Source organism: Neovison vison, chromosome X, assembly GCF_020171115.1.
Source record: "Neovison vison isolate M4711 chromosome X, ASM_NN_V1, whole genome shotgun sequence".
NCBI classification, from domain to species: Eukaryota; Metazoa; Chordata; class Mammalia; order Carnivora; family Mustelidae; genus Neogale; species Neogale vison.
Genome location: NC_058105.1, coordinates 62,831,669 through 62,844,140, shown reverse-complemented (window position 1 = coordinate 62,844,140; position 12,472 = coordinate 62,831,669). Strand labels below are relative to the sequence as shown.

The following is a 12,472-nucleotide window of genomic DNA, read 5'->3' as shown; positions in this document are numbered from 1 at the left end:
TTCAAGATACAGATGCAGAAAGGAAGGGCCAGGGGTGCCTGGGTGGCTCAGTGGGTTAAAGCCTCTGCCTTCAGCTCAGGTCATGATCCCAGGGTTCTGGGATAGAGCCCCACATCTGGTTTTCTGCTCATCGGGGAGCTTGTTTCCTCCTCTCTCTCTGCCTGCCTCTCTGCCTACTTGTGATCTCTGTCAGATAAATAAAAAAAAAAATCTTAAAAAAAAATAAAAGAAGGGCCATCTCTACCCCAATGTTCAAAGCAGCAATGGCTCCAGGTGCCAAACTGTGGACAGAGCCATGATGTCCTTCAACAGATAAATGGATAAAGAAGATATGGTCTATATATAAAATGGAGTATTATGCCTCCATCAAAAAGTATGAATACCCAACTTTTGCATGAACATGGATAGGGCTGGAGGAGATTATGCTGAGTCAGATAAGTCAAGCAGAGAGAATCAATTATCATATGGTTTCACTTACTTGTGGAGCATAAGGAATAACAGGGAGGACATACATTGAACGAGAGGAGAAGTGAGTTGGGGGAAATAGGAGGAGGTGAGGAACTATGAGAGACTGTGGACTCTGAGAAACAAACTAAGGGGTTTGGAGGGGAGGGGACTGGGGGTTGGGGTGAGCCTTGTGGTGGGTATTATGGAGGGCACATATTGCATGGAGCACTGGGTGTGGTGCATAAACAATGAATCTTGGAACACTGAAAAAAAAAAGAATGAAACTTGACCCATATCTTATCTTATCTTATACCAAACATTAAACTCAACACAAAATGGATTAAGGACTTGAGTGTTAAGACATGAAACTTTAAAACCCCTAGGGGGGAAAAAAAACAACACATGGCCTGAGTGCATTGACATTGGTCCTGGCAATGAATATTTTTGGATTAGACAAAATCCAAAAGCAACAAACAACAACAAAAGCAGAAGTAAACAATTTCAAAGTACAAAGCTTCTGCCCAGCAAAGGAAACCATTGACAAATGAAAAGGGAACCTACAGAATGGGAGAAGGTATTTGCAAATCTTGTATCTGATAAGGGTTTAATTGTCAAAACATATAATAATTTCACATAATTCAATAATAAAAATAAGATCCAATTTAAAAATGGGCATCAGGGTCGGCTGGGTGCCTCAGTTGGTTAAGCAGCTGCCTTCATCTCAGGTCCTGATCTTAGGGTCCTGAGATCGAGCCCCACACTGGGCTCCCTGCTCCGTGGGTAGTCTGCTTCTCCCACTCCCTCTGCTCCTCCCCCAGCTTGTGTTCTCTTGCTTGCATGTTTTCACTCTCTCTCAAATAAATAAAATAATAAATTCTCTTAAAAAAACAAAAAAATAAAAATGTGCATTAGAATTGAATAGACATTTTTACAAAGAAGACATCCAAATGGTCAACAAGCATATGAAAAAGTATTCAATGTCACTAATCATCAAGGAAATGCAAATCAAAATCACAATGAAATATCACCTCACACCTATTAAAATGGCTATCATCAGTGTGCCTGGGTGGCTCAGTGGGTTAAAGCCTCTGCCTTCAGCTCAGGTCAAGATCCCAGGGTCCTGGGATTGAGCCCTGCATCGGGCTCTCTGCTCAGCAGGAAGCCTGCTTTCTCCTCTCTCTCTGCCTGCTTCTCTGCCTACTTGTGATCTCTGTCTGTCAAATAAATAAATAAAATCTTTAAAATGGCTATCATCAAGAAGACAAGAGTAAGTATTCATAAAGATATGGAGAAAAAGGAACCCTTGAGCATTGTTGTTGGGAATGTAAACTGGTATACCTATTATACAAAACAGTATGGAGAGTCCTCATAAAAGTAAAGATAGAACTATCATATGATCCTGCAATCCTACTTTTGAGTATTTATCCAAAGGCAATGAAAACAGGATATCAAAGAGAAAAGGCTATATTTACATATTCACTGTAGCAATATCCACAATAGCCAAGATATGGAAACAACCTAAGTGTGCTCAACAAATGGGTGGATAAAGAAGATGTGATATATATATACACAATAGAATACCATTCTGTCTTGAGGAAAAAAAGTAATCCTGCCATTTGTGACAATGTGGGTGGACCCAAAGGGCATTATGCTAAGTGAAATAAGCCAGAAAAAAACAAATAGAGCATGGTATCACTTACAGATGAATCTTTTTAAAAAAAAGTTAAACTCATAGAAAGAGAGAATAGAAAAGTGGTAGCCAGGGGCTAAATGATGAGAGAAAGAAGGAGAGACTGGTAAAATTAAATTTTCAGCAAAATAAGTAAGGTCTGAGCATCTAAGGCTCTCATGTAAAACACAGTGACCATGACTGGTAACACTGTATTGTATAATTGAAAGTTGCTAAGAGAGTAGAACTTAAATGTTCTCACCAAGATAAAAAAGAAAGTTGCCGAATTACATTTTACTTTCAATTTTCCATTCTAACATAAGTAGTGCTACTCTGGAGAAGTAATTCTTGCTCGACCAAATCCCGAGTCAAAATACATTTATATGAAAGGTCAGAGAAATTATCAGAAGAATGACAAATTCTTCACTAGTTTCAGGAGGATAATATCTAATTGGAATATCTCAGTTTTCCTTATTATATCAATAAGGATATTGATTTAACTCTGATAATACAATATTATATAGTCAGATACAATTTTAGGGAAGATTGAAAAACAACACTAGGACAGAGAACAAACTGATGGCTGTAGGAGGGAAGGGGATGGAGTTGATGAGTGAAATGGGTGAAGGGGAGTGGGAGATACAGACTTCCAGTTATGGAATGAATAAATCACAGGAACAAAAGGTACAGCATAGTGAATACAGTCAATAATACTGTAGTAGCATTGTATGATGATAGATGGAAGTTCGACTTGTGGTGAGCATTGTGTAACATGTAAAGAAGTTGAATGACTATGTTGTACACCTGAAACTAATGTAACATTGTGTGTCAACTATATTCAAATAAAAGAAATAAAAAACAAATAAACAAAAACAAATAAAATGAGCAGAGAATCTAAATAGACATTTTTCCAAAGAAGATATAGATGACTGACCAGTAAATGAAAAGGCGTTCAACATCAATAACCATCAGGGAAATGCAAATCAAAACCACAATGAGATATCACCTCACACTCGTTAGAATGGCTGTTATCAAAAAAAACAAGAAATAACAAGTGTTGGTAAGGATTTGGAGAAAGGGAACACTTGTGCACTTTTGGTGGAAATGTAAATTGGTGTAACCTACGGAAAACGGTATGGAGGTTCCTCAAAAAATTTTAAAAAAAGAAAAAAGAACTACCTTATGATCCAGGAACTCCACTCCTGGGCTTTCCAAAGAAAATGAGAACACTAACTCTAAAAGATAAATGTATTCTCATATTCATTGCAGGATTATTTACAATAGCCAGCACATAGAAACAATGTTTAATTGCACATTAATGAATAAATGGATAAACAAAAAAGGGTAATATATACCTAATAGGATATTATTCAGCCATAAAAAAGGAACTTTCCATTTGGAACAAAAGTAGATGGACCTTGAGGACATTATGCTTAGTGAAATAAGAGAAATGCATCTATAATCTCATTTGTATGTGGAACCAAAAAAAAAATTACAGAAGCACAAAACACATTGTAGTTGCCCGAGATGGGGAGGACTAGAGAGAGGCTGGGGGGCAAAACACATGTAGTTGGTAAAAAGGTGCAAGCTTTAGTTACAAAATAAATGAGTCTTGGGTATATAATGTACAACATAATGGCTATAGCTTAATAATACTAGCTTGAACATATGAAAGTGGCTAAGAAAGTAAATTTTCAAAGTTATTATCACGTGAGAAAAACTGTAACTATGTATGGTGACTAGTCACATTTTGGTGATTCTTCCAAATATATGCAAATATAGAATCATTCGTTATACCTCTGTAACTAGTATGTTACATTAATTATACTTCAAAAAATAGAGAAAAAAACATTGGGGACTTACTGTTCTAGATAATAACAGTAGAGACAACATAAACATGTAATTATCTCTATACAATAGCCATTTCAATAAAATCTAGCATGTCTGAGTCACTCATCCTTGGGGCAAATTGTTTTCCACTAAAGATATTTGAACTATCACATTCCATTATTGTTTCATCCTCTTCTTGGTTTCTCCTTCTCTCTATCATAGCTTTCAGTCAAAAATGGTTTTATGTAAACTGGGAATATGGCTAGGTGGGGAAACCAGATATGTGAAGATCTGCTGATAATATGAATTTAATTTCATTAAGGAAAACTGGCTTATGCTTGCAAATCTCCAAAAAGGAAATTAAAAAGCAATCTGAGGGTTTTGAAGGGGTGGGAGGTGGGAGGTCGGGGTACCAGGTGGTGGGTATTATAGAGGGCAAGGATTTCATGGAGCACTGGGTGTGGTGCAAAAATAATGAATACTGTTATGCTGAAAATAAAAAATAAATTTAAAAAAAGGAAATTAAATAGCAATTCCATGAAACTACTAAAAATGTACTTTGAAACCTAAAACTTAAAAATACTTTAATATATTGCACATATTGCATAGAAAATGAATCCCTATTAAAATTTCTAAAAACTAATAATTCTTTTAAAATATTTAGTGCTTTGTCTTGTTTTTAAGACTGGAAAATGAATTGTTTATTTCTCATCACTGAAACCCACGGAGTCAAACATGATAACTGGCAACCTGTCTCTGACTAAAAATTGTAGCACCACTACATTTCTAATATATACCATCTAAATACAGGTTAAAGAGTTTTATATAAAAAGATGCGGGTGCTCAGCCAGCTTTTAGAAATCAGCCTCAGTGTTTATAGCCAGTTATAACATACACAATACTTACTGTACTTCAAAAAACAGAAAAGGAATTCACGCCTATTAATCACGCTCTGATTCTCACCTCCTCTGCATCTGTACTGTTTAGTTCTTCTGCTTTAATTTTATTATAAGTATCCAGTATATCAGTACAGCTCTGATCCCTAAGAAATAAGAAAGTCAAAACACTTCAATATATATTTTGTTAAAATCAGAAATCAGCTCTTGTGGAAGATAAAGCTGCTACTTACCCAATAAATCGAAGTAAGACATCAGTTACAATTTTGGCTGCTTTAACTATAGGACTGTCTGGCTCATTGAAAGTCCTGGCATTATGCTCAATGTAGCGCACCTCCCACATTAATGCTGATATTCTCCTATGAAAGAAAAACATACCCTGTTACTCTTGGTTGATACATTTAGAGTCTATTCTAAGAATATACAACATAAAACAACTAGGCACTCAATCATGGTATGTCAAGGGTGTTCTACTATCTGCATGTGACTTAATACATGTGTATAATGGATGCTCACTAATAAAGGTATATAGTTAGAGTATTTGAGCACAGGTAAGCATTAAGAATCATTGGACTTCACATTAAAAAGAACTGACCCAGGACATTATGGGGAAATAGTGATTTAACCATTTAAGTATAAACACAAAGAAACAGTGTTTTGATAAAGCCAAAGAATGTTCAGTTTTCAAGGGAAGAAATGAGAACATCATGGAAAAAAAATAAACCAGGTTTTAGAAAAAGATTTTTATCCAGTTATTTTTATGATATATTTTATTAAATAAAAATTATAGGTAATGTTATAAAATATACCCAACTGGTTATATTTATAACCAGTTCATGTTGGGATGAATAACTGTGGTTAGGATATAGTAGACTTTGGGGTGAGAGAGGTACCAAAAGCTGCCCTCTACCGCTCTCTCAAAATTACTCCACTCCCAAATGAAACCAACAAAAAAATTACTTGGCTCTTTATCTAAACATATTTTGGGGATGTTAATTAAATCTAGCTGCTGCCTAATTCCTCAACAGGGGATTTAATCATGCTCCAAGTTTCTGTAGCACCTTATTTATGATGAATCCACAAACTATTTAATCTGCCTCTAATTAAACTCAAGTTAACTGTAGTTTTTGTTTCACATGTGATTTGTGCTACTCAAAATTTCATTTCTGTCCTTTATTTCCATACTCCTCCTTACCCTGGAAGACTGAGAATCTATTGAATAAAGGGAAATGGTGTTCCAAATTTTTAGAAGAAATTTTGGAGTGGGTATATTGAATGATTATTTTACATTACTAAAATACAGATTCTCACTGTATCATCATACAAAAAGGAAAACAAAAGATGTGAAGCTATGAACTTTATAGTAAATAATAAAACTAAACAAACCTGTAAAAGCGATTTTCAAGTCTCCGCCTAATGGTGTTGAGGTCAGTTGGATAAGCAACTACAGTACAATACAAGGGATAGGCACTGAGATCCACTGGAACAGCAAAAGGGCTGGCAAAATCTATAATATTACCAAAATAAGAAAAGGTAGTTATAAAAGACATTAATATTTCATATTAACAAACAAAAAACTCATATATAAATAAGAAGAGAGGGCAATATACTACATTACTAAGATGATAATGATTCAATTATGCAAATATTAGATGAATATTATTAAAATGTCATTCTCTTTATTTGGACATAATATCTATGAATCGGGCATGACACACTGGTTCAAATCAGGTGAAATCAGGCTAATTAAATGAGAACTGTGTTTAATTTCAAACTGGTATGTTTTCTAGATAAATCCCAAATAGCTCAAGTGATACAGTTTAGATAATATAGCTTAGGTATGTGAGTAAAATATATTACTCATCTACTATCTACCAAAAAACTCATCCAAAGTCAGGCTCAGGAAATACTTGGAGAGCCAAAGTGATTCAAGAAAGTAAAAGATAATTACATGCCTATTTTTACTACTGTAAGTCCCAAGAGAATAGAATACATTTATCAGTCATTACATTGGCCAAACATATCAAAATATTAATGTTAAGCTAGAAACACTTGATTAAAAGTGCCTCTTAAGTTAAAAGTATACAGTGAAAAAATGTATTTCTTCTTGTAGAACTTAAAATCTTGCTGGTTTTCCTTGTTTCTTCCTAATATCCTTTCACAGCCACCATACCCAGGGAAAGAAGGTGGTTGATGCCCTGAATAACCCGTTCACATTCCTCATCTCTGGAATGAGCCCCCCACTCTCCTTCCTGGGGTTTGTATAGCAAAGCAGTCAGTTCCTCCTGGGACACAGGAACACCAGCACCAACTTCATCTGGAAAGGCAGCTATGTATAAAATGAAAAATCAGGAATCATTAGTTTCCAATATTATGCTATTGATATTTTTTTAGAAGAATTTTAATTCATTTTTAAAAGCATATTTACTTCCTTCTGGAATTGGCTCCATATCCCAGGGGCTCATCTTTTCTCTCTCATTATTGTCCCAGCTATTGAAAAATAATAAGATACTAGTGAAATTCACACGACACTTTCATATACTAGCATAATTTGCATGACTTCTTGAGGTAAAATTCTGAAAAGGGCAATACAATTTTCCTTAAAGTATAATTTCACTTACATAAAGATAGTAATAAACCTTTAATAGAGAAAACAAAAAAAAATAGAGAATAGTCTACCAATAGGAAATACAAAGAGCAGTAAGCTTACACTTAGTTTTACCTGGCTTTTTAAAAAAATTCCAATCGAGCATATATTCAATATTAAGCCAGGATACAGAATGAAAAGATCTTTTTGGAAAATGTCTTTCAGGTTAAAAAAGTCAATTTGATAGATCAATTCTTTCTGTAGGATAATCTACTTTATCCTAACAGACTAAGTATTACAGTATCTGCAAAGTTTTATGATTCCCTTTTCATCAGCAATATGGAGATTAAAAGTCAATCTTCACAGAATAAACCTTTATCACTCTTGAGAAGAAAGCTTCATTATTAGGAATCTTACAGTGATGGGATTTAATGAAGAACTAAAGTAAACGTTGGGAAAAGTTTTCAATTAGCAATAATCGCGCCTCGGATAAACCTCATTGGCTACGATACTGCCACACGTTGTAGACAAATAGTACACCCAAATATGATACCTCTGCCTAGAATTCATACCATTAAATAAAAGACTGGGTACTAATATTTATTGCTATATTCCAGCTATAACAATTACTTTAAATATTGAATTAATTTTAGCATTCTTCCTGAAATAATATTTGCAATTCTTGTTTAAAATAGAAATATTTAAAAGAAAATACAGGCATAAGGGAGTCTTATGTTATCTTATGACTTAATAAGTCTTCAGTTCCTGCTTTGTTTTAGCATGTATATTGGACCAAGAGGTTTATCATCAAATTCCTTCCTTACAGGTACTATGATTACTTCTTTACAGGTCAGATAAAGATAAGTCAAATTAACAAGGTGTTATTCCTAATAGGGTTTATAGAAAGTCCATATAGTACTACAGTATTATATCAGGCATAAAATACCATAACTGTACTTACTGAACACTGTAACACTGGAAAGAACTATCAGGATACTCTGGTTGAAAAGGCTGCTGACTCTCCACAGTCCCAAACCACCAGGCGTCATCTATTATACTGCGGAATCTATCACCTACAATGTTTTTAGAAATTCTTAAAAGGATGTTTTTGAGAAAAATCACTTTGTTCACATTCTAAATTGCTACTTTGTGTTGGACACAGAAGCAGCATTACTAGAGTTTTCAATCTGAGTTTTCCAGATAAGTAAATTTTATACTTTACCTTCATTAAGGATTTTGATTTCTAAGTACTAGTAATCTTTCTGAAATAAATCAAACATGTCCATGTCTTCTTATATAAAAGCTACAAAGTATAATCTTTTATTAATTATTTAGGATCATCATTAAGCGTACTTTTTCTTGTACTATACATGTTACTACAGTTGTTTCTTTTCCTTACTGCTTTCAGCTTTTTGCCTTTTTTTTAAAAGATTTTATTTATTTATTTGACAGACAGAGATCACAAGTAGGCCAAGAGGCAGGCAGAGAGAGAGAGGAAGGGAAGTAGGCTCCCTGCTGGGCAGAGAGCCCAATACGGGGCTCGATCCCAGATCCCTGGGATCATGACCTGAGCCGAAGGCAGAGGCTTTAACCTACTGAGCCAACAAGGTGCCCCTCAGCTTTTTGCCTTTAAAAATCTCTTCATACTAATTTTTTGCCTCTAAAGGGATAAGGATTATAAAACCAAATCACTGTGAACAAAAATTTTCTCCCACGTAAAAAAGGAGAATTTAAAAGTACTAATAGCAAACAATTACATAGTATAAATTTTAAGTACTTAGGTATCATTTTAAGTGTTTTTAATATGTCAACTCATTTATTGCTCATATCAACCTTATAGGTGGGTTTTGATGATTCCCACTATAAAGATAAAGGAAGTGGGACAAAGAGAGATTAAAAACTTGCCCAAGATCAAATAGCTAGTGAGGAAGTAAGGAAGGTGGAAGAGGAGTGAAGGAGGGGGAGAGGAAAAGAAAAGGGGTAGAAAGAGGTAGAGGTACAGAGAGAAACAGAGAAAGAGAGTGACAGACAGACAGAGGGAAAAAAAGAGAAAGAAAGAAAATCACAATCAGTAATGGTCTGCTTAAGAGCCCATGTGTTAAGTATTTTATACTAGGGCAACTGACATTTGATGCTTTTCTTTGTAATTCATATTTGTATTCTAACAGATTAGATATTTGCAGAGTTTAGAGGCTATATGCCACATAGGATGTACATAAAATCACCTCAACATAACTGAGAAGGAAAATTTAATTTGATCTAATTTGGCTAAGAGCTTTGCCAATTACATATTAAACTAGTTTATGTCTATTAAATTGGAGTTAAAAAGTTACTTTATTTCAAACTTAATGGTTATTAAGTAAGAATTTTATATTTACCTATCTGCCAGTTCCTTTCTTTGGCTTCATTATAAAACTGATGTAGTACAAGGAAGTCAATGACATCTGGCATGTCATGATACCTATACAAGAAATAAAGCACATATGAATCAATATACAAATAGAGCACAATATGTCACTAAATATCCAGAGATATATGTTTAATGTGGAGCCATTTAAAAACTGTTGAAAGCCTCAAGGTTTCTGCAAATGGATTTAATTAAACTCCATCTGCTTTTATTTGTTTGGGAGTTCCCCACCTACTATGATATCACTTCAAAAACATAAAGACACCAATGAAGATACTTAAAGCTTAATATAAGCTATTATATATTAAGACCTCTTTAAGAAAGGTATGAATTGATGTTCTTTCAATTCCTTAGATTTCAAAGTTCAAGAAACGAGTCACTGATTAGCTATTCCTATTATTATTAACAGAAATAAAAGCAACTACATGTCTCAACCACACTCATATATTATATATATGATATGATTATGATATGATATATTATATATATATGTGTGTGTGTATATATATATATATATATGTGTGTATATATATATATATAAAATATCCAATTGACCCTTGAACAATATGGGTTTGAACTGTGCAGGTCTATATGCAGATTTTTTTCAATAAATATAGTACTGTAAATATATTTTCTCTCCCTTACGATTTTCTCCTTTTTCTCTTTTTTATTAGATTTTCTTTTCATTTGTCAGAGATAGAGCACAAGCAGGGAAAGCGGCAGGTAGAGCAGGCAGAGCAGGCAGAAGCAGGTTCCCTGTCAAGCAGGGAGCCCAGCGTGGGACTGGATCCCACTGGGATCATGACCTGAGCCGAAAGCAGATGCTTAATTGACTGAACCACCCAGGCATCCCATCCCTTATGATTTTCTTAAAAATGTTTCATTTTCTCTAGCTTACTTTATTGTAAGAATAATAAATATAATACATATTAGTCAAAAGTTTTTGTTATCAGTAAGGCTTCTGCTCAACAGCAGGTATTAGTTAAGTTTTGGGGAATCAAAAGCTATATATATATGCAGATTTTCAACTGTGTGGGAGTCAGTACCCATAACCCCTTACATTGTTCAAGGGTTAACTGTATACACACACACACACACACACACACACACAACATTACATATCTATTAGCTACACACATGCATGCATACACTATGCAAGTTTTTATATCTACACACACACACACACACACACACACACACACTATCATGTGGAGAAACAAACCAGAAATTAAACATTACACCCTGGTTTTTATTTATTTTTAAAATTTAAATTCAATTAGCCAACAAATAGTACATCATTAGTTTTTGATGTAGTGTTCAATGATTCATTAGTTGCGTATACACCCAGTGCACATCACGTCTTTAACAATCTAAAGCCTATACTGCTATAGTATTTTCTCTCCCATTAAGCCCTGTACTCCACAGAATACATGATAGGGATTAAAACACACAGACACACAGACACAAACAGAGATAGCTACTCACTTAATGGAAAAAGATTCTCCAGTCATTTTGCCTGAAATAGGGTCCAGAAATGCAAGCTTCAAGCAACATAGTGTAGGTGGTCCAACCTCATATTTGATTCCTACAATCTTAACAAATTCTTGTTCCTATTCATGAGAATACCAATGAATTATTACTTTCAATATAAATAATTGCCTGACATTTGCATATTATTTCACTATTTTTCAAACAATTAAAAATTATCTGAATATCCACCAAATATTAAGCATTCCACTAAGTGCTAAAGACAATAAGACATGGTTCTTGACCTTTAATACTTAACAGCAGGTTGTAGCATAATGCAGGGCTCTAAACCAAGGATAAGCAACAGAATCCCCTTAAGAACATTTTTAAAATTCATATTCCCAAACCCTACTCCTATAGAACTGAATTCAGTAGGTCTGGGGTACAAGCTTAGTCATGCATATTTTGAAAGAGCTTCCCAGGGGAGTTAAAAATCAAGTAACAAGTGAGGAAGTAGGGAAGGTAGGGAGGAGTGAGGAGGGGGGAAGAGATAATAGTGGAAAGAGGTAGAGGTACAGAGAAACAGAGAGAGATGGAGAAAGACAAGAATGACAAAGAGGGAGAAAAATGAAAGAAAGGAAACCACAATCAGTAATGGTCTGCTTAAGAGCCCAATTGTTAAGTATTTTATATAAGGGCAACTGACATTTGATGACTGTTAAGATTCTTAGTTAAGAATTACTCCTTCAGCAGAAATATGATATGTAAGAAGGCAGGTAAAAATGTATGTATACATTTGGGGAAAGGACTTATATTTTTTTAATGCCCACAATATTATTTTACAAGCCATCCTTGTAACTGATTATTAGTAACACTTAACAGATGACAAAACTGAGCCTCATTGGTATAGTGACTTGCTTAAAGTTATGTACTTGGGTATGTGTATATATATATATCAGATCTGGATTGAAATTCAGGTTATATTCCAAAACCCACACTCTTGCACCCACACAAATGCTGCCTCCAATAATTTCCTAGAGCCACAATGTTAGAATTTAAAAAATGAAAAATCGTGTTTTATTCATTCTTGATTTAAAAACAACAACAACAACAACTCAACTCTCACCTGATTCAGAACAGATGGTGGTATCACTATCTACCAGGAGATG

The 12,472-nt window shown here is 34.4% G+C and overlaps 1 protein-coding gene and 1 pseudogene across 3 annotated transcripts in view; both read right to left on the bottom strand.

Annotated features, from left to right (window-relative positions):
* Positions 1–12,472, bottom strand: part of BRWD3 (bromodomain and WD repeat domain containing 3) — a 220,690-nt gene that overhangs the window by 45,782 nt on the left and 162,436 nt on the right. For all 3 annotated transcript variants that reach the window (XM_044235761.1, XM_044235763.1, XM_044235764.1), the window contains 8 exons: positions 11,322–11,446; positions 9,808–9,890; positions 8,391–8,502; positions 7,271–7,332; positions 7,016–7,171; positions 6,229–6,349; positions 5,076–5,201; positions 4,910–4,988 (listed from right to left, as the gene is read on the bottom strand). In XM_044235761.1, coding sequence (XP_044091696.1) covers positions 4,910–4,988; positions 5,076–5,201; positions 6,229–6,349; positions 7,016–7,171; positions 7,271–7,332; positions 8,391–8,502; positions 9,808–9,890; positions 11,322–11,446 — 864 coding nt within the window. The remainder of the gene's footprint in view (positions 1–4,909; positions 4,989–5,075; positions 5,202–6,228; positions 6,350–7,015; positions 7,172–7,270; positions 7,333–8,390; positions 8,503–9,807; positions 9,891–11,321; positions 11,447–12,472) is intronic.
* Positions 7,830–7,958, bottom strand: LOC122897749 (annotated as a pseudogene).